At 43.3% G+C, this 22,702-nt stretch overlaps 1 protein-coding gene across 1 annotated transcript in view; it reads left to right on the forward strand.

Moving 5' to 3' along the window:
* The window catches only part of KLHL4 (kelch like family member 4), a 70,475-nt gene that overhangs the window by 14,933 nt on the left and 32,840 nt on the right, over positions 1-22,702 (forward strand). Inside the window, exons 2-4 of the mRNA XM_084813807.1 lie at positions 17,823-17,999; positions 20,671-20,807; positions 22,261-22,457. Coding sequence (XP_084669933.1) covers positions 17,823-17,999; positions 20,671-20,807; positions 22,261-22,457 — 511 coding nt within the window. The remainder of the gene's footprint in view (positions 1-17,822; positions 18,000-20,670; positions 20,808-22,260; positions 22,458-22,702) is intronic.

The raw sequence follows: 22,702 nt of genomic DNA on the forward strand, positions 1-22,702 counted from the left end.
TTTTCTGAGGCAGAATTTTGAATTTCTTTTGGTTTTTGAGCTTACCGAATCACTGAGAGGTGACCGAGGGTGCTGTGCATGTTTTTCTCTCTCTGTTACACATCTTTCCATTGCTCTGCAGCTTCCCAGGCTGCCTGCCATTCCTGAACTGAAAAAGCCCCATGGGAGGAATTACCTCATGATGTCTTCCTCATGATAGTTTTACTTGAAGTGTGGGAAGCTGAGGAGGCTATAGGCTGCCATACAGACTATTGTACAGTGAAGGACAGGACAATCACACACACACTCCTCAGCCATCGCATAAGTAAAGGAAGGACAAGAACCCCAAACCCAACTCATGAGAATTTCTCTGAAATTTCTTCTTTGAATTTCTTTTTGAAAGCAATTTCTTTTCTGTCAAATTGAATGAGAACGGTTGAAATAATTTTTTTTGGCACAGCACTAAATAATACCAGCATTTGTAAGCTTAAAGCTTTTATTGCCAGTAACTTAAGGTATAGCTGAGGCTTGAATTCTCTTTTACCTTAGGCTGGATCTACACTTACTGCCTTTTTTCTGCTTCCAATGAGGTTTCACCGCCTGCCTTTCACACTACGCAGTACCCGCCTCGAATTGGAACCGGAATCTCCCACTTCCGTGCTCCTGCTTTCAATACCCTAATATCCCGGTATTTCTCCTTAATGTGCTCTGATTTTCCGCCTTCGCTACCCTATCCAGTCGTAGTCCCCTCCCCCGCCTGTCCATATACAGCAGTGTTTGTATTCCCCTCCTGTCCAATCACAGCTCTCGACGGCCCCATGTCTTCTTCCGGCTACTGATCTCATAGCTTCCTCAGCAGCCCCCATTTCCCCAGCAACAAGCAAAGGGCTGGATGTGCGTGCACTTGTCTGATCTTGGAAGCTAAGCGGGGTTGGCCCCAGTCAGTAGTTGGATGGGTGACCGCCTGGGAATCAGGCTTCCTGCACTGAGCAGCGGGTTCTGTCCCTTCAAATGAGATTAAGTTTTACCCCCTCCTATCCCCCGCTCTGGATGTTTGGTTTTTTTTTAAATTAAGGCATTATCCTCGCAGAGTCGGGGCTTCTCCGCAATGTTCTTTTTTCCCAATTCAGGCAGGATCTTCAAAGATTCAAAGTTGTGAAGATCTCATTTGAGTCTCATTTGAAGGGATAGAATAACCCCCTGCTCAATGCAGGAAGCCTGATTCCCAGGCGGTCACCCATCCAACTACAGACCGGGGCTGACCCCGCTTAGCATCCGAGATCAGACAAGCGTGCGCAGGAAAACAGCACAGCGCTCAAGTGTGAACTGAGCTCGCGCATTTGATGAAGCACTGCAACGGGGAAAATGGGTGAGTGTGAATAATCACGTTTTAATGCGAGAGCGTTTAACCCGACAGGACACCGAATTCATTGCGATGGTGGGTGCAATGTAGATTGGCCCTTAGTGTATAGTTCTGTGCATAGTTCTGATTCTAATGAAAACCAGTGCACTCCGGGAGAGTGTTAAACCTTTCCCCAACCATTTTCTTTCCAGAAATTCTCCCCCCCCGGTGTTGTTGTTGTTGTTGTTTTTAATTAAAGTCTCCATTTGCCCATGTGTACTAAACCTGGAACCAATCCTGTTGAGAAGCCTTCAACAGTGTGTAAAATGGAGGTTGTGGTGCTTGTGAATGATCCATGATATCAGAATAGGGGTGTTACAAGTGTATTTCTGTTTTTATTTGTTGGATTTATATCGCCTCCCTCTTCCAAGGAGGTCACAGAAGCATACATCGGTCTACTCACTTTTATCTTCACAATCAATCCAATTTATTGATCCAGTTGATGGATGTCACAACAACTCTGTGAGGTAAGAGAGGGAGAGAGTGACAGGCTGAAGGCCACCAAACTTTGTGGCTCAGTGGGATTTGAACCTGGTGTCTCCCCAGTTTTAGTCTACAGCTCTAACCACTATGCCACGCTGGCCCTGTTTATCTGTGAATGTTGCAGAGTATGCTATTGGTTTTGTAGTGTCAGAGATGGGATTTTTGTGCAGCTTCCCACATCCATGGACTCTCTTGCTTAAACAAGAAAGGTCCAATATAAGGAACAATGCTCTATTGATTTAGTTTAACAGTGTTCCTCTCTCTTTATCACAGGAAATAAAGATAATGGAATGATCCATTTTACTCTTTCCAATTATAGTTAGTAAATCTTTTAAAATGGCCATTGGCTTTTCAGAAAGTGTCTGCTGACAGTGTGTGAAAAGGCAATTCAACCCAGATGAGATGGGCCAAGTGTATTAAGGCAGCATTCTGATTGTTTTCATGAAGGGGTGGGGTATACGGCTATGGAATCAACAGGAAATTGCATCACAGTATGTGCATTTTTAGAAGAACATAAAAAACGATTGCTCAGTTTATACAAATGCAGCCTAAAAGCACTTTAGAGCTAATGGACAATTAAAGGCTATTTTATGGCTGAATCATTGACTTCCGAACTATTTATGAGGAGATCGGCTCAGGCCATTAGTGGAGTGTGTTTCATGTTTTAGAAAGTTGTCCATGCCGTGTGCCATTAAGCCAAACTGGGTGTGTGGGCACACATTACTGAGCGGCCCTGGGTCCTTAAACCATGAGGTTAATGTCTGCCTCTAAGGAATATGCAAAGTGCTACCTTTTCTGCAATGCAATGGTAAAATGTACATTGGCCAGAGCATATACGGTGGATTATTTTCTGCATTATCTCCCGCGTTAACAACTACCTGAGACCCAAATAGGGAGAGAAAGGCTCCAATGAACTTTTAAAGATCTTCACTTAGTATAAGGAAAAACGAAAGAGGATAGCTGAAATGCCCAATAGTTTAATAAGAAGCAGAGTGGTCACCCAACTGAAGAAATCTTAGGTTGCAATCCTATGCACACTTTCTTGGGAGTAAGCCTCATTGAACTCCATTGGGCTTACATCTAAGAAGACATGTGTAGGATTGCACCTAAGTCAACCAATCAGTCAAATCTGCATACAGTTGCACACTAATAAAACTATAGTTCTGCAGCAAAAGGCATGCTTTCTTTGTTTTTCGATGATGCACTTATATATTGCACCTTAGAAGAGGCATTCCCTGCTCTGGGAGAGAGAAGGGTGCAATTGTCACATGTGTAGTCATCCTTGTAATCAGTAAGTGATGGATGCTACTTTTAACACTGTGCTTGTGTAGGTAAAATTAGAGAGGCATTCTCTTCACTGTATGTGGGAAGAGGGATGCTTCTGCCAATTTTGCCACTGGCAATTTTGATGTCTTTGAATTAGGCTTTTAGGAAGGGTCTGAAGACTTACTTGTTTACCCTGGCCTTCTCCTGATTATTATTATTTTTTAATTGGATGGGTTATAGCTGCAATTGTGCTGAAGGTTTGGCATGTTTTTTTTGGGTGGAGGGACATTTGCTGCATTTCTGAATGCATCCATTTTTATCATACACATCTTATTGTTGTACACCACCTTGGGAGGGATCCTTCCCTGAAAGGAAACATAGACTTAAAAAAAATAAAATAAACAATGCTAAACTGACTCTCAATTAATGGAGGCCTGTTATTATTATTATTATTATTATTATTATTATTATTATTATTATAGCTAAAACCATCAGTCAGTTCAGCTAACCAATTACTTGATTAAATTTCAGCCCTAATATGGAGGAACTATTTCTATTTTAATGGGAGGAAGATTGCTGCGAGTGATTGTATATCTTGCTCTGTACATGACTCTTGTTATGCTGTTTTATTAGGACCATATTATAAACTGTTTTGAGGGCCATTATGGCAAAAGAACCCCCCCCCCAGAGTATTCCAGGAGTCATAGAGTTGGAAAAGGCCTTGAAGGCAATCTAGTCCAAACCCCTGCTCAGTTCAGGGAACCTAGAACCAGTGGAGAGTGGTGGAGGCTATGAAACACCTTGGATAACTCCTTGGGGTGCTTTTGACTGAAACCTGGGGTGGATTGACTGCCCACTGACATCGGAGACACCAGCCTCCACTGCCCAGACTAGAGCACCCCCAAAGCTGTCCAACCTCTGCTTGAGAAGAGAGGGCTCCCATCGAGGTATTTGATTCTATTGTTGAACTGCTGTTCCCATCAAGGTGTTTCTCCTAATGTTCAACCAAAATCCTTTTGAATTCACTCTTCCTCTAGAACCTCTTCAACTGTTTTCAGTCCAGAAAATATGGGCAACATCAGACCCCATTTTTAATTAGTTTTAGCTTATCAGTTGCTATGTATTCTCCACACTTCGGAGTTCTGAGATGTTCCAGGGACGTCATAACAGGGTTTTAGTAAGTTTCTTTGGGATGGGAGAGCACTGGAGACTGAAGGTACTTTTGCAACATTTGCTTCTCTCTCTCTGTCCCACAATGGTTTCTCTCTCTCCTACTTTCTCCTTCTCCTTGGCTTGAGGGGTATCACCTTAGCCCTATTCAGATAACTTCTGCAGAACTGCATAACCTGAGTTCTGAGATGTTCCAGGGGCATCATAATTGGGTTTAGTTTCCTTGGGATGAGAGGGCACTGGAGACTGAAGGTGTCTTTCCAACATTTGCTTCTCTCTCTCTTTTCCACAGCAGTTTCTCCCTCTCCTACTCTCGCCTTCTCCTCAGCTTGAGGGGTATCACCTTAGCCCTATTCAGATCTTTTATCAGGATTACGGGAGGGGCTGTAGCTCAGTGGTAGAGCACATGCTTTGGGTTCAGAAGGTCCTAGGTTCAATTCCTGGCATCTCCAAGTAGGGCAGGGAAAACTCCTGCCTGGACCAATAGTCCAACTCAATATAAGGCAGTTTCCTATGTTCCCAGGGGTTCTACTCATTTTCAAGAAAACACAGGTAGAAACTCCCTTCCAACCTCCCCACTCAACAGGGGGAGGGTGGGAATATTGGTGTGGTAGGTGTGGTCACATCCCTCTTATTACTGTACCCTTTTCAGGCATTATGCATGAACAGGGCCACACACAGAGATCTCGAGCTATCAGGGGATCATTCCTAACCATTAGCTCCCATTTATGAAACATCAGTCAATCAGCCTGGTACTTTAACCAGCAATCTGCTTAACATAGGAATGTTTGGACGGCTGCTGTAAGCACCATCTATTCCCTATATTCTCACTCCTCTGTCTCGATCTCTAAATGTGTTAGTCTTTTAAAGCACAGCAGGACTCTTCACTGATTTTGTTGCCACAGACTTAACATGGCTACCTCTGTGGACCCCCCCCCCCCAAGGTAAAATGATAGTCATGTCATTGGTATGACCCACCTTAATTTAGTGCAACACAGTTCTGGGTCATGATCCTGAAAGATAAACACTCCAGGACAAAAACAGTTTCTTGTGTGGCATTTTTTAAAAACAAAAACAAAAAACACATTATCATCTCACTCATCCTTGTAACATTCCAGAGGGAGAGGAAAATGACTCGCCAAAGGCTTGCTGGTAAATTTTGTGGCAAATCACAACCTCCCAGCTGTAAATCTGACAGACCTCCATACTGGTACTGAATATTCAGTCTTTCCATTTAGTCTCAAGTGTGTATCCATCTCCTGTTTTCCTTACACCAAAATTAAATCACACTATGGTATGGATTTCTGGCATCCTATATTAGCATTTGGGTGTTCCTCCCCCTGTTCCCCAGTGCTAAGAGCTGTCAACACCTATTAATTCCAATCAGAGCAGAAGCCTCACAGCATCTTTCAGAATCAGGCCCTACATGCTGACTGCAAGCTGGTGTGCGAATCGCTAACATGCATGAAATCCCAAGTGTCAGAACAGAACTATTCTGAGATCTTCCATATGGTTAGAAGTCGCTCCTTTGCAGTAAATTTTTGGCAGCTTTGCTCTTGGATTCCCAGGATCTGAAATGAATCTTTACATTTTGAATGGTCTTCCAGTATGCTGGAGCTTAACTTGACCTGAGGTTCAGGCTTAGCTCCTGAAGCTCCTTTCAGATGTCCTGGCTGGGACCTGTACAATAATCATCAAGAAGAGGCTGCTTTTGAGCATGTGGAGAGTATTTTTCTTTGGTTTGTACGCTCATCTAGATGAGGATTCACTCCACACCATGGTAGAGATCTCTCCTTGCAATTTCCTGATGAATGCTTATGTGTTGGTTTCTCACTTTCCACCCCCTGCTTCAGTTGACAACCCTCTCCTCTACCACCTCTACACACTTTTTCATTTTTTGACACCAAGTATAATCTTCTGCATCACCAGGATACGGTGTGAAAGGTATCATCGGGACAGCAACTTGCTTCCCTGATGATGCTGTTTCTACGGAAACGGCCATTTCTAATTATGGCGGGGCTTTCTGACAGCTTATGCAAAACAGCACATCTCGCTTCAGAGGACAGCATCATTCCATATTCGCTGCCTTCTGTTCACTGAACCTTCTCTAGCTCTCAAGCGCTTAGTTACTGGTGTCCATCACAACTGTCTTCTTCTTCTTCTTCTTCTTCTTCTTCTTCTTCTTCTTCTTCTTCTTCTTCTTCTTCTTCTTCTTTGGTAGAAATGTTTCACTAAGGGACATAAGAACATGAGAAGAGCCTTGCTGGATCAGACCAAAGATCTATCTACTCTAGCATTTTGTTCACGCAGTGGCCAACCAGCTGCCCACAGGAAACTCACAAGCAGGACATGAGTGCAACAGCACCCTCCCACCCATGTTCCCCAGTAACTGGTGTACTTCAGCTGCGCATGCTGCAAAACTGTATGCTAAAAGACACTAGACCAGAGTTGCGTTGGGGGCTATAGCTCAGTGGTAGAGCACATGCTTTGCATGTGGAAGGTCCCAAGTTCAATCCCTCGTGGCTTCTTCAGGTAGAGCTAGGGAAGAATTGTGCCTGAAATCCTGGAGAACCATTACTGCCAGTCAGTGTTGATAATACTGGACTAGATGAATGCACGGTCCGATACAGTATAAAGCAGCTCCCTATGTTCTTGTTTGGCTACCCACAGTTACAGGAGACTTCTACCTGAGCAGAGTGACCTGGGTGCTCAGTCATATGCCTATTCCCTCAGCGTGGGCTTATTTGGTGGCAGCAGCTGAGTCCGGAAAGCAACCTGCCACTTTCATTTTCCCAAAATGCTCCAGAACAGCACCATGTCAGGCATTCTGGGGCACTGTGGGGAAATCAAAATGGGCAGCTTCCCATCTGCTACTGCCAGAACCAATGCCAGCTCCAGGTTTTGGAGCGCTCTTGGGAAAGACACCCTCAATGGGCCCCTGGCTTCAGTGAGTCCACCTTTCACCACCATTGCCATGAGCTGCTATTGTTCCTCAGCCTCTTTCTCCTCACTGCTACTGCTTGCTTGCTTGACATGCAGAGAACCAGTGGGCAAGTGGGCCAGGGCATCTGCTGCTGCTCCTTCTCGCTGCCTCCATTGTCTGGGCCAGAGTGAGAGGCAGGGCAACAAGCAGGTTGCAATGATGAAAAAGAGGAGCAGCTCCAGGGGGCTGTTGTCAGTGGGCTCCTGCTGGGGTGTGGATCCTTGACACCGGCCTTGGCCAGAAGCCTGCGTCCAAAGGACTAGGTGGGTGGATGGACCAAACGACAGCACTGATGGACTCTGCCCGGGCCCTTGGGCTGTGGTGGTTGTCTTCTGAGGCTAGATGCTGCCACCCCCATTAGAACATTTTTAAGGGGAACAAATTTAAAACTGGAACCAAAGAAGAGCAATACAAACCCTCACAGAACCTTTCTTCAGCTTGGTGCCCTCCAGAGGTTTTGGATGACAATTCCCACAATTCCTGATCATGGGCCATGCTGGCTGGGGCTGATGGGAGTTGCAGTCTAAAACATCTGGAGGGCACCTGGTTGGGGAAGGCTGACTTACAGGAATGGTGAATTAGTTATAGGGGGCAACAGAAGACTGAGCAAGTCTTAATCAGTCTAAATCAATAGTTTAATTAACGTGTTTGTTGGATAATCTGTGAAGGCGCATTTTAATCAGTGGCACTGTGAGTTAAAGAACCATACACCTTCATTGAATTAAAAAAAATTGTTTTGGTTCTGGTGGGTTTTAGTAATAGGCAATGAAAAATAAAATGTTGAGGATGATATTTCCTTTTAACAATTGTTGGTAGCTTTTGCCCATGAGAAAGTGGATGGAGAAGAGTCCCCCCTCCTGCAATTTATGAATTTCATTAATAAATAGGTGTACTAACAGTGCAATCCTAACATGTTTACTCAGAAGTAAGTCCTATTGAGTTCAGTGGGGTAAATGGGCATAGGATTCCAGCAAAAAAACCCATCACAACATGGTCACCAATTTCCTTGGTAACTTCATCACAATATAACTAAAAGGGATCCTTCTGAACTGGAAAGGAAACAAGTGAGCTTGAAAAATTATTTTCCTAATGCAAACTTGTCATTATTCTAGTCCTTATCATGTCATCTGTTTGGAAAGTCATTTCACTACAATCATTCTTACCTTAATCAGATATTAAAACGTATAAGGAATTGCAAAATAAATAAGATTAATTGCAAAAGCAATTATGATAGCGCAGCTGGGTGAACAATAACTGAATCTAGCATAATTAGACTGGTGGCACATGACTACTACTGATAAATCAGGTCTACCGGCACCCACTCTTCTCTTCAGGATTTGTGCAGTGGGTCCCCTGTTATAATAATTCTTCCACATTTTGTAGCCTTTGGACTTGGACAACTAATCAAGCGATAATTGGCTATTTACCTGACAAGCCGAACAGATTATTAGTATTGCAGAGCAATGTACACACTTTAATTTATTATCACATATGTGAAGGCGCATCTTCTGGGACATTTGGGTGCATAATGAGAATATTATTTATTAGGTCAGAGTTGCCAAATGTTTTCAAACACTTCACAAGAGGTGTTACAGGCTATCTCAAACCAGGCCATCTCAGACTCTATATGAGAGAGAGAGAGAGAGAGAGAGAGAGAGAGAGAGAGAGAGAGAGACTGTTGAGGTTAAAGGAAACAATTTCTTAGCCTGCTATAAGCCCCCAATTCCTTCGCAGTCCCACTGTCTGCTCCCCTGATGCCTAGTGATTCTTGACTGCCACTAGGGCATGAAGGCAAAAATCTCTTCCCCCCTCTGTTGTTGCTTCCCGGTACTTGGCATTCAGTGTCATATAGCCTTGGGGGTTGCAAGAGCATGCTGTTGCTTTGTGGGGGACTGATAGTGCTTTAGGACTAGTACTGCTTCCCGCCTGCTCAGGCTATGTATTTCCATAAGAACAGATAAGAGATGAACAGCATCGGTCTCCAGTAATCTCTCCCCAAAAGGAGCATGATCTTGCAAAAGACCTTGGGAAAATGAGGAGCAGAAACAATATCAATAAAACACTGCTCTGCACATTTTGGCCAAGCAGCCATGGCACGACTAGTTCCTCGAATGAGAAATCCATTGCCCTGGAACAGAGTTCAAATTTGGGAGAAGTAGTGTGGGGTTGAAGCTAGCTGGGAAAGGTTGCTTATAGATTACCAGCTGGGAGAAGCAACATTGGTGGTAATGGTGGTGGTAATGGTGGCTTCAAGGTTGTGCAGTTGTTTTGTAGGTGGCTGACATTGGCTTGGGACTGCTCCTTATACAAGTGTGCTTCCTTCCTTTCTGCTCATTCTTTATATTTGTATATAAATATTTGTCCATGTTCTGCTAACCTCCTGGTTAGACTACTGCAATGCGTTATACATGGGGCTGCCCTTGGAGATGGCCCAGAAACTGCAGTTAGTACAGAACACAGCTGGGACCACCCACTGAAAATATCTCTTTCTTGTGTTAAAAAGAGTTCTGGTGGCTGCTGGCCATTTCTGAGCCCAATTTAAGGTACTGGTGCTTACCTATAGACCCCTGTACATACAACCCCTTAGGTACTCCATTTACCAAAAGCAGGGGTGGGCAACTTTTGGAGGTCAGGGATGCATTGCCCCCCCCCGCCAAATGTGTTGCTGAAAGTGCCTCAGTGGCAGCAAAAAAACACCAATTTTAGGAGGCATCCAGGAATACAATCCTGCTTCCAAACAAGTTGTGTGCTCCTTACACAGTTTGTTTTCAAGCAAAATTGCTGCTTTGTTGCCACTGCCATGGCAGCGAATTTGGCAAGAGTGGGGGCAGCGGGGGCTGCAATAAAAAGACCATGGGGGTGCATGCAGCCTGCGAGCCATATGTTGCCTACACCTGGCCTAAAGGAATGCTTACTCCTGTATGAATATGCCAATACTCTCCTTCTGCCTAGGGTTATAAAGATTGTATAAAATCTGTTCTGTCTGTATTTCCCAGATCGTCAGGTGCCTTTCATTCCATCGTCTGCCCATCAATGGAATTGGATTTGTTTCCAAACATGCGCAAATGTGCATTTGTGCAAATTTGCACATGTGAAAATGCGCAAATCCCCCCATGTGCATTTTCATGCTTTAGCCAATGAAGGAAACATACATTTTTTGGTCCCTTTTAAAAATTTTGCGTATTTTTCTATAATGAAATTTGCGCAAAACTTGGGAAAGTTAGACAACTGGTCCGAAAGTCCATGGAATCTGCCTGACAATGGAAAATTGATTCTGCTGTAGAATCCATGGGTTGGATTCATGAAAATCTGAACTCATTTGGTTCTGTTGTGGATTTGTCCAACATCCCTACTTCTGCCGATCAAATTAATGCTGATCAAATTTGCAGATGACACAAAATTGGGAGGGATAGCTAATACTTTGGAAGACAGAAACAAAATTCAAAGTGATCTGGATAGACTGGAGCGCTGGGCAGAAAACAACAGAATGACGTTTAATAGGGATAAATGCCAAGTTCTGCACCTAGGAAAAAGAAACCAAATGCACAGTTACAAGATGGGGGATACGTGGCTCAACCACACTACAAGCGAGAAGGATCTTGGAATTGTTGTCGATCACAAGCTGAAGATGAGCCAACAATGTGATGTGGCTGCAAAAAAGGCAAATGCTATTTTGGGCTGCATTCATAGAAGCATCGCTTCCAAATCCCGGGAAGTACTAGTTCCCCTCTACTCAGCACTGCTTAGGCCTCACCTGGAGTACTGTGTCCAGTTCTGGGCACCACACTTTAAGAAGGATGCAGACAAACTGGAGAGGGTTCAGAGGAGGGCAACAAAGATGATCAGGGAAACAAAGATGGAAACAAAGCCCTCTGAAGAAAGACTGAAAGAACTCTTCAAGTACTTGAAAGGTTGTCACAGAGAAGAAGGCCAGGATCTCTTCTTGATCATCCCAGAGTGCAGGACACGGAATAATGGGCTCAAGTTCCAGGAAGCCAGATTCCGGCTGAACATCAGGAAAAACTTCCTGACTGTAAGAGCAATACGACAATGGAACCAATTACCTGGGGAGGTGGTGGGCTCTCCCACACTGGAGGCCTTCAAGACGAGGCTGGACAGCCATTTGTCAGGGATGCTCTGACTTGGATTCCTGCATTGAGCAGGGGGTTGGACTCGATGGCCTTGTAGGCCCCTTCCAGCCCTACGATTCTATGATTCTATGCCTGTACTGCCCTCCGAGGGCCTGCCTTGTCAGAGGTAAAGTGGATGGAAAACAGCAACAGGGTTTTTTTTTGGTTGTGACATCCTATAACTGGAGCTTCCTTTGCAGGGAAGCTTGACTGGTGCCTACAGGGTTATCTTTTAGACCAGCCTTTCCCAATCTTGGATCCCCAGATGATCTTGGACTACATCTCCCGTCATCCTCAGCCAGCATGGCCAATGGACAGGGAGTTGTAGTCCAACACTTGGGGACCCAAGGTTGGGAACCACTGTTTTAGGAAGTAGGTGCAGACTTAAAAACATAAGCAAATCTCCCAGACCTTTTAAGTATTTTAAGTCAGGGATGGGCAGACATCAAGCTTGTTGTATCTACTTTGTTTCTTACTAGAAACCCAGCAACCAGAGTTTGGTACAACAGAAACGAAATTAAAGAATCCCAAGCCCAGGGATTTGTTTTGAATAGTGGAACTGAAGGGATCTCGCAGTCCTTCTGCACAAAACCCATGCCAAATCCCCCTCCCAATGTTCTTCATTTTAGCGGTATAATTCCGGGCAATAGGGGCATGTGTGACATTTTGTTCCTGCTATTGTTAAACAATTGGGAGTCAGAAATCCTTGCTGATTTACTTCATATCACCCAGAGATCTACCAGTAGATCTATATCTCCCTTCTGCTGACTTCTGTTGAAGTACTTTTGTGAAGGCTGTTTGATTTGTGATGATTGCTTATTTTATTTTAATTTATTTTAATATGTTGTACACCACTCTGGAGTAGCAATGTATGAGAAATTCATTTCAGTTTATTTTCAGGATTTACCCAGTTCGTACCTTCCAGACCGCACATGGGCTTGACTGCAAGCTGCAGTCAAAGACTACATTTCTGAGCTTGTAATATGATTCACAAGCCCCCCCAAAAGTGTTCAACAGTGTGCATACATTTGAAAAATGTGCATGAAAAAATGTGTACTTTTGAAAAATGTGCACAAAAATGCTTTAATCAATGGGAGAAGAATGCCTATATTTCAGAGATGTGCACATTTGGAAAAATGTGCATGGAAATGCAAAACAGCACAGCAGTCTCCAGCAGTGAACATTTTGCAAACGATTTCAACCAGGGATGCTTGAGAATTCCAATCTTTGTGAACTGCTATATAGAATGACCTGATTTGTGCATCTCAGGCTAATGTGCAGATTGGGACTTAGCTATCCACTGGATTTTATGCTTCTCTAAATGTTGGGACAGAGTTCTCAGCAGTTCTAACATTACCAAAGTATGCATTTTAAATACCTAACTTGAGAGTAAATGCACATTTAAAGAGTGGCAGTATCCCATACTGGTGACATGCCTCTGCTAGTTCTGTTGTGCCTGCGGGACTCAGTGCTAATGTAACATAGCACTTCCCAAAGCAACCCTGGAAATGAAAGGAAATGCTCATTTCTGCTCTTTCCGGAAATGTCAGGAACCACCAGCTTCCCGTTGCACTTGCAGTGAGTCCTGCTACCACATGGGCAGGAAAAGGTACTGCCCAGTATTTCTTTAGAGAAAATATGGATTTAAATACATATTAAAATAACAATTAAAATGGGATTATACAAAACATGGGCATGGACCAAAAACAAACAGATTCTCCCATCCCTATTTTTATCAGAGACACATGTTACTAATATAATGCAGGAAGCTTGTAAGAAATCAAACAATGGATGTTAATGCTTTATGACTGCATATAATAAATGGAGAATACTTTTTTAAACAGGTACAGATTGTAATGTTTCGTGTGTGTGTGTGTGTAACAGTAAAGAGGAGGATGTTATATCCTTGGGTCTTAGTGGCAGCTAAAGAAGGACCCATTGTAAAACAGCTTGTTCTCCCCCTTCTCTGTAGGTCACTTGGCATTCCTCCTGCTTCATAAATACAAACAAGTTTCCTGTTTTCTGAACCATATAAACATGCAACAAGAGAGCTGGAAGTGAGGAAAATGGGCTCATTTTAATCCCAAACTCATAAAAACAACACAGTGATGATAAATGAAAACGATTCACCAGACCTAACATCACACAAGTTTCCATTAATGTTACATGAGTTTCCCATTATACTGGAGACACATCAATATCCCCACAGAGGACATTTTCACAAGCATCAAAAATGTATTTGGGACTTCTTTTCTTCTTCCCAAAAGAGAGATGCAGTCAGTTCCTATCTAAAGCTCGTGATAAAATTCAGTGGGGGGCTGTATTTTAATGTCTGCACCCTTCTGTTTACTGTGCTTACTATGATCAGGGTAGTTAGTTGTCTTTCCAGATCAGCCCAAGCCCCAATCTAGCCCACACACTGTTCTGTCTTCAACAGTGGCCAGGTGCCAGACACCTCTGGAAAGCTCACAAATATGCCACAAGGGCAGTGACTATTTCTAGTTGCTCAATGTTGGTAAACTGATGGATTTTCAATTAATATTACTAACTGAAGAGGGAAGTGTAGTACACCAGCTTTCCCCAATCTGGTGCCCTCCAGTTGTTTTGGACTTCACCTCCCACCAGTCCTAGCCAGCATAGCGAATGGTCAGGAATGCTGGGCATTGTAGTACAAAACTTCTGAAGGGCACCAGGATGATTAAGGCTGTAGGAAACACTAGTGATTGTGACTGCAGAACCAGGGGTTGGGATTTGCTTCAGGTTAATTATAGAAGAATACTAGTATGTGATTGTGTGCATGTACTGCCAGAAAGAGCAGGGTTCTGCATGGTGTGGAGAATGTGAATAGGGAGACTTTTTTTCTCCCTCTCTCATAATACTAGAACTGGGGTCAACCTATGAAGCTGATTGATGGGAGATTCAGGACAGATAAAAGAAAGGACTTCTTTATATAATGCATAAACTATGGAATTCACTACCACAAGATGTAGTAATGGCATCCAATTTGGATGGCCTTAAAAGGGGATCGACAAATTCCTGGAGGAGAAGGCTATCAATGGCTACTAGTCTTGATGGCTATGTGCTACGTCCAGTACCAGAGGCAGTATGCCTATGTACACCAGTTGCTGGGGAATGTGGGTGGGAGGGTTCTGTTGCACTTGTGTCCTGCTTGTGGTTTCCTGGTTGACAGCTGGTTGGCCACAGTGTGAACAGAATGTGGGACTAGATGGACGCTTGGTGCAATCCAGCATGGCTCTTCTTATGTCCTCTTGTTCTCTGTCTCAATGCTCTTGGTTTTAGGGTTTTGCAATGCTGTCCTACTTTAAGAGGACAGCATTGCAAAACCCACAAAATTCTGATTTCAGTATGGAACTCTGCTTTTATTTATTTTATTTATTTCATTTCGATACTGCCCAATAGCTGAAGCTCTCTGAGTGGTTCACAAAACCTTCTCTCCTTTCTCTGTAGGACACTTGGCAATCCTCCTGTTTCATAAAAACAAGCTGTTGTCTTGCTTAAAGGCTCAGGCGGTGTGAATTGGGTAAACTGAGTTAAAAAAAAAGACTTGACAGAGCAAATTTCTCATCCATCACTAGTCAAGAACCCCTACTCTTGAGGTTGCCTCAAATTCTCTCTTGTGCTTTAAGTTTATTTTCATGATAGTCTAATGGACAAGAATAAAAGATATCTTGATGAAGACTGGTCTATCTATGCTTTCAAAAGTTAAATTAAATGTAATCATTATTATAAGTCTTATTTAATGGACCTTAGTGAGGAATGGACATTATTCACTCACTCAGTGTTTGGAGAATCCAGATAGTATCATTGTCAACCTATTCCCTTGTACTGTTTTTCCATGTTATTTTGTTTTTCAGATCTAATTTGTGCTGATTTTTTTTAAATCATAAAACACAGTTGCAGCACCAGCCTATCCAATGAGGACTGACAAAATGTTACTGAGGCTTTTCAGGACTACTGTCTCTTTACTTAGTAGCTTCCTCTTGCCCTTCTCTTTAAAGTGGCTAATTTGTTACTTCTTGTTCATTCACATGGCTTTGGCATTGCTTAAATCTCCCTATGTCTATTCTTGATACTTGTAGGGGAGCGGGCAGGGGTGGGGGTAAAACTAGGGATGTTGGAGAAATCTGCAACTGAATAAAATGAGTTCAGATTGCTATGAATCTGACCCATGGATTCCGTACAGCTTTTCCTAAGTCAAAAGGATTCTGTGGACTTGCACACTATTTTATTTTTTTACTTTCCAGAATTCTACACAAGTTGAGTTGTAGAAAAATACATAAAAAAATACTGGCTGAAAATGTTCATTTTCCCCATAGGCTAATGCATGAAAATGCGCATTTTCGGTGGTATTTGTGCATTTTTGCAAGTGTGAATTTGCGTAAATGTGAATTTTTGTAAATGCACATTTCAGCAAAATCAGGAAATTGGGAAAAATCCAATTCTGTTGATGAGCAGACAATAGAATGAAAGGTACCTGATAATCCAGGAAATACAGACGGAACTGATTTTACAAAATCCCTAGGTAAAACTGGTTTCCTCTTTGCTAGAGGAAACTGCTCTTTGATAACTAGAATGGAGGAGGATGTTCCTAGCATGGAAATGGGAACAGGAGAATACAAAGTGGGCCAGAAACAGATAAGCCTGTCACAATTTCTGGGTAAAGGAAGCTAATAATCATGCTGTAAAGTTCTGGTATTACAGAACAGAACATAGTGAGGTTGCTGTGCATGCAGCAGCTTCAAAAGAAACTCGCCAGATGGAACTGGATCTTCATTTCTACTCCATTTCTGAAACAATCACACCAACAGGATTAAAGAGGCCACCCCTAGGACATTTCTGTCCTCTGCAGTAATTCTGGCACTAGTACATTGTCATCTTCTGCCCGAAATGCAATGCCAGCAATTTGTAGTGCTATTTACCTAATAGTTCCAATTTTTGAGCTCCATCTCTCATATATATCTTCTAATGCAGCAGCCTAGTCAGTGTATCCATTTGAAATGTATGGGACATTCCCAGGCATATAATGAGTTTCCGTCAAATGCTTAGTTAGTGGCTGGCATGGCACTGAGGATAACTCATTTTGACTGAAAATAGGAAAGGGAGTGGAAGAGAGAGTCATGCATCCTCAATCAACTGGAGCAAATCCTTTAGGCTGTGTATGGTTGATGATTTCTGCACCACACTTTGGATTTATTTTATTTTATTTATTTCATTTCTATATTGCCCAATAGCCGAAGCTCTCTGGGCGGTTTACAAAAAATTTTTGACTTTCCCCTGAGCACTCCCATAGTGCTAGCCCTGATCTGGTATTGGCAACATGATGACTGTAGACACTTAATGGGGAGGCATGTTAGGAAAGTCACTTTGGTCCAGTCTTCTGAATTTCAGCCACTTCTAGCCTGGTGGAAATCAATGGGACAGTGAAATTGACTCAGCCAGTCCGAAGCAACTGCTGGTCTAGTCAATTTTGTATTATCCTTACTGGTTTCAACATGTTGCCCTCTGCATTGTTAAGCAGGCAATTTAATAAGATCCTGGCATCTGTGCAGGGCTGGAGCAACAGAGTCTGTTGTTCATGTACTCTTGTATTGTAATATGTACAGAGATTATGTAGAGAGAGGCTGATTCTCTTTCTGCTAAGAATTCACTTGGGATAATCTTCCAGAGATCTGGTATTGTTATGCCTAAGGTATGATTCTCCCTATATTTATTTATTTATTGCATTTATACCCCGCCTTTCTTCCTCTCGCAAGGAACCCAAGGCGGCTTACATTATCCTCCTCCTCTCCATTTTATCCTCACAACAACAACCCTGTGAGGTGGGTTGGGCTGAGAGTCTGTGACTGGCCCAAAGTCACCCAGTGAGCTTCCATGGCTGAGTGGGGACTAGAACCCAGATCTCCCAGCTCCTAGTCCAACACTCTTGCCACTACACCACACTGGCTCTCTCCTCCTCCAAGTCATTAATAGTTTTGATATTAGATATTACTAGATATCTATTAGATATTATTAGATATTACACTTGGGCAAACACGCTTGCTCTGGTCTCATGGCTTCCTGTATTCCCAGCTTGGTGAATTCTGGGTGAATGGATTTTATGGCTTTCTTATTTGTTTAATATTTTTTATCTCCAGTACACAATTTTGCATGTGTATATTATCTGTTAAATGTTAAAGACAAGGATGAAGTGTCATTTGTTAGAAAGCCCGGAGTATGAGTCAACATTAAAGTAAACAAAACAGATCCACCTCCTCCTCCTCCACCACACACACAGTAGTCCTAGGTGAATGTTATTAATTCGCTTTCCTTTCCCCAGACTCTCTGGTTGCATAGCAATTTCCACAGCCCAGGTATTAACATGTAAGTGACCTTGTTTCATCTCCAACAGGCTATCAATAAGCAACTGTTCCTCTCCTACGGGGGTGAACAACAACGGATCAGACGAATACTTCCATTCCACAAATCATGCAGAACAGACATTCCGCAAAATGGAGAATTATCTCCAGCAGAAACAACTCTGTGATGTCCTTCTCATTGCTGGAGACCACAAGATACCCGCTCACAGGTAAATGTTTTGACCTGTCATAGAATCTCCCTGCATTCCAGGAAACCCCTGCCTGGCTTTCCTTTGGATATCAGGGAACTAAGATGTTCCTCAACATTATGGTATGGGATGAATTACCCCTTCTGTTACATGGAGAAGCAGCAACTGTCATCAGTGGTGGCTGGTGCCCATTGAGACTGGTAGGGTGGAGGGCAGGGCAACTAATGGTAGGCAGAGCAACTAAGGGTAGTCACAGTCAACGGGTTGCAGTAGGTAGAGCCAAGGAGTCACAGTTATCCACAGCAGCAACCATTGTACAGAAAAGGGAAGCTGAGGCAGATTACTTTCTAGATAATGTCTGTAAAGCAGAGGATTCGGCAATGAGAGATCCACACAGCACAGAAGCACTCCTTTGGAGCCACATTATTCTTTTCCACCAACAACCTCCATTACATAGAGAGGAAAAACGAAGGCAAGTAATGTCAAGATCATTAGTGCAAAGCAAAGGGGGTGATCTCTGTTTTACACCCCCCCTGCACAATTTTACACTTCCTTTCTTACATCAAGCACATGGGGCCCAATCCAGATTGGTGGTGCCCCATCCGCACAAAACAATGAGCCGCCCTTGACTGTCATTGATGCCTTTATAACCTCAGGGATAGATTACTGCAGTCTCCTCTCTCAGGGCTGTGATAGCCTGAATAAGAACAATAACAACAACAATAACAACAGTAATAGTAACAACAGAAGTAGTATTAAATTCTGCAAATGGTGCTGCTGAATTCTGCAACCTGTATGAATTATGCAAATCTTCAAGATTTCTGTTACTTTGGATAATTTACAAAGGGCAAGGGAAGAGTAGGGACCTATATCCTCATCCTACAGTCTGATAACTGGAAATCTTACTTCACAATTCCTCCAGCTTCTGCAAGTCCACCAGGCATTGCCCAATGCCCACAAACTTTCAAACTTATGTTAATACCACAGATAGCATGTTATATTGAACAGAGTATGGAGCTAGGAATGGGGGGACAGCTTCAGATCCCTGCTCAGCCATGAAGCTTACTGGGTTAGTTTGGGGCAATAAATATCCAACCAAGTGTTGATCCTGACCTTTAGAGCCCTAAATGGTTTAGGACTATTCTACCTGAAGACACACCTTCCATATATTCCTGCCCAACTATTAAAATTGTCTTTGGAGGCTCTTTTCTGGATGCTGCCACCCACAAAGGCATGGTTACCAGGAAAAGAGCCTCCTCTGTAGTGGCCCCCAACTGTAGAATGTCCTTCCCAGGAAGATCCGCCTGGCATCTTCGTTGTATATATTTAGAATGCCAGGTTAAGACCTTCCTCTTCTGGCAACCATTTAATCTTTATTAGTAGTTTTGCTACTGGCTCTTTAATATTTTTAATGTTCTTCTTTGTGGCCTCTGTGCATCACAAACATGGGCTCTGTGCCTGTGTTGAACCTCTTTCAAGAAACTTCTAAAGTTGAGGAATGTTTTGGCAGGAACCCTCCTCCACCATCCACTGCGTATGTCCCACCAGGTTCCCACCATTTCCCTCAGTTCTTTTTCGACTGCCTAGCCGGCTGCTTCTATGGGAGCGTCCTCTGTAATTGGAGAATGTTGTCAGTGCTCTAACATTGTATTTTATTGTTGCTTTCAGTTTTCATGATTCTAGATCACCCCAAGGGCATCTGTCAGTTAGACAGCATGTACATCTAACAAACAAATACCTCACCCTAGGTACTTCACAGAGTTGTTGTAAGGAGAGAGAAAAAGGCACATTTTCTCTGCTTGGCAGGATAAAAATGTAATTAAACCAATACCATGAAATAGGCCACCATGTGGCAGAAATATTGGGGATGGACTACACTTGATTTCCAGGCCAGCCCAATGTATTTTGCTGCCTGTGGCAAAAGACAAGGTGCCCTCTCGCGTTCAGTGCACAAAAGCTGACTGGATTAGCAGTGGAATCTTTCTTCAACACTGGTTATGGGACAACATTCTCCACCACACTTGAAGGCAGCAGGGCAGAGGGCAGGTCGCTCGGCACACAGCTCACTCCTCCAACACCTTGCTGCTGCCTCTCAGCATTTGCTGCCTGAGGTGACCACTTCACTGTGCCTTATGGGGCTGGCCCTGCATGATGTGAGCCAAAAGGCCAAGCATCTGGTGACAGTAAAGTTGCTATTAAGAAAAGATCCTTTGTGGACTTTTGAGCCGTAATTTGTTATGGTTTTAATTGGGTAATTTTATCATTAATTGCCATGGCTGGTGGCTGATGCAAATCAATTTTATCTTTCTCTCTCTTGGGGATGTGAGTAGGATCCAAGAACCATTAGGCAACCCGCAGTAAGTAGGGTGTGCAAAACCATACCAGCTTTGCACTGACTACTAAAAAAATAGGAAGCTTTTGGATATCAAGCTGGTAAGAGGGATTTCATTTTGCCAGTGAAGCAAAACAGCTCTCTAGGAGAATATTAAATGGCTTAATCACTCTTTTCTCTTGGGTGCACAGATGCATAACATTCTAATCATAGGCCAAAGAAATGTTATTCTGTGTGCATGATGCATCATTTGAAACAAAACAATCCAGGCAAAAAAGCCACACACAATAAATAAGGTTTGAGGCTTCCATCGATATTAGGAGGTGATGTAGATGCTCACACAATTCCTCTCTTCCCCAGGTTGGTTCTGAGTGCTGTGTCTGACTATTTTGCTGCAATGTTTACCAATGATGTCCGGGAAGCGAAACAAGAGGAAATAAAAATGGAAGGCGTGGATCCCGATGCGCTGAAAGACCTGGTGCGCTACGCCTACACAGGTAAACTCCTAGTCAACTTCTTCATGCAGTTGGCACTGTTGGTTTCCATTTGGAGTGTGGCATCCACCACATTTGTGTAGTGGAGAGCTAAAGGCATAGATCTGAAGAAGATGAAATTTGGGGTCAAACTAGACATAATGCTGAGCACCTCACTAGCAGGTGTGTGTGTGTGTGTGTGTGTCTTTTAAAAGAACCTTTTCATAGCAGGGGTGTGGAATTTTCATTAGATAGAACACAAAAAGAGACTAGAATCTAACACATTTTGGACTGAAGAATTCCTTGATCGGGTGTTATCTACAGAGAACAAGAAATTTAAAATAAATTAAGTAAATAATTGACCTGGTGGTGTAAAAGAGATACCCACCATCTTTGGAAGCTGGCTTAGCCTAGATTCTGTTCCTAGAATCTGGGATTGTAAGGGCGCAATCCTCTCTAGTTGGGGGGATGCCTCCGAACCCAAAGGCGACTGCATATCCAAAGCAAGGCAGGAGAAGCATGGGGGTGGGATAGTTCCCTCCATGCCTCTCCTGCCCTGCTTTTTTTGCTAGACAGCCGATTTCAGGGGGCCTGAGCAGGAGAAGAGGCTGCTGAATGACACATAGGATGTGTGAACAGTGTGATACATGCAGATCTGCTCTCCCTGCCTTGGAACGCCCCCAGACCTGCCCCCTTTCAGCTGCTCCATGCTCCTCTTCCAAGCGTGGAGGACGGGGTTTCTCCATGCTGCCTCTGAGGCAGTGTGGACATAGGGGGAGGTCAGTTTTCCAGGAACCGATCTCGGACCGTGGGCTCCGAGGTCAGTTCCCAGAAAACAGCATATCCTATGGCCGTCTAGCTGCTGGCTAGCGGCCATAGGATTGCTCCTCTGGTATTTATTTTAATATAATTAGGTTTATAGTAGTAATTTATAATTTTGTTTTTTTTTGGTTGTCCTTTCCTTTTGAACCACTGTTCATATTTTTCAAAGTATTTAAAATGATGGTTTGACCATTTTACATTTTAGATTTTTTATTCATTTAATCTTCATGTAACTTTTTTTGTTTACCAAGTGGATTTTAAATTGGTTATTCTCTGCAGATTACCCCTGATGAAGGAGCTCTTCATCCTGAAACATGTTCTCTTCATTCTGGGTTCAACAGTTTTTTCGTTTTGTTTTGTAATTGGCACCTTTGAGAACATGTTCTCTTTCCCCATTCTGTCTGTTTTGGTGCTTCCCTTCTGTTCTTTGTTTTGAATTTTCAATGGAAGCATGGCATGCAGGGAGGGGCATTTAACCCTTTCCTCCCCTGCTGTGATTCAGACAAGTACTCCCCTCAAGCTGCTATTAGTATGGGGGAGTGGTGGTGGTGGGGGAAATCCTATAGATGCCAACAACGTTTCCTCTGAGTTGTGCCCCCCCTCAAATAATAGATTTATTTGCATATATCTTGTTTTAAAAAATTAAATCACACAGGTGTCTTGGAACTAAAAGAAGATACTATTGAGAGCTTGCTGGCTGCAGCTTGTCTCCTTCAGCTTTCGCAAGTCATCGAAGTCTGCTGCAACTTTCTCATGAAGCAGCTTCATCCTTCCAACTGCTTAGGGATCCGGTCCTTCGGAGATGCTCAGGGGTGCACAGAACTTTTGCAAGTGGCACATGTGTACACCATGGTGAGGATAAGAAAGCAAGCTCTTTGGAATTAACTGCTAGAAAGCTAGACTAGAGAACACATGAGATCTGCAACAAAATGTTGCAGTTCAGAGTGTTCTTCCATGCCCTTCTCTAAGAAACTCCATTCCATTCCCCATCCTATCCAGTTTTCCCTCCCTCCCCACCCCCAATAGCCTGTATTCTGTGACCACTGAGCACGCTCAGTCTTCATTGAGCTGTTCTGAGGTTCAACCTCCACTTTGTT

Source organism: Heloderma suspectum, chromosome 9 (genome assembly GCF_057233095.1).
Source record: "Heloderma suspectum isolate Gila_16-S chromosome 9, 16-S_ref, whole genome shotgun sequence".
Classification (NCBI taxonomy): domain Eukaryota; kingdom Metazoa; phylum Chordata; class Lepidosauria; order Squamata; family Helodermatidae; genus Heloderma; species Heloderma suspectum.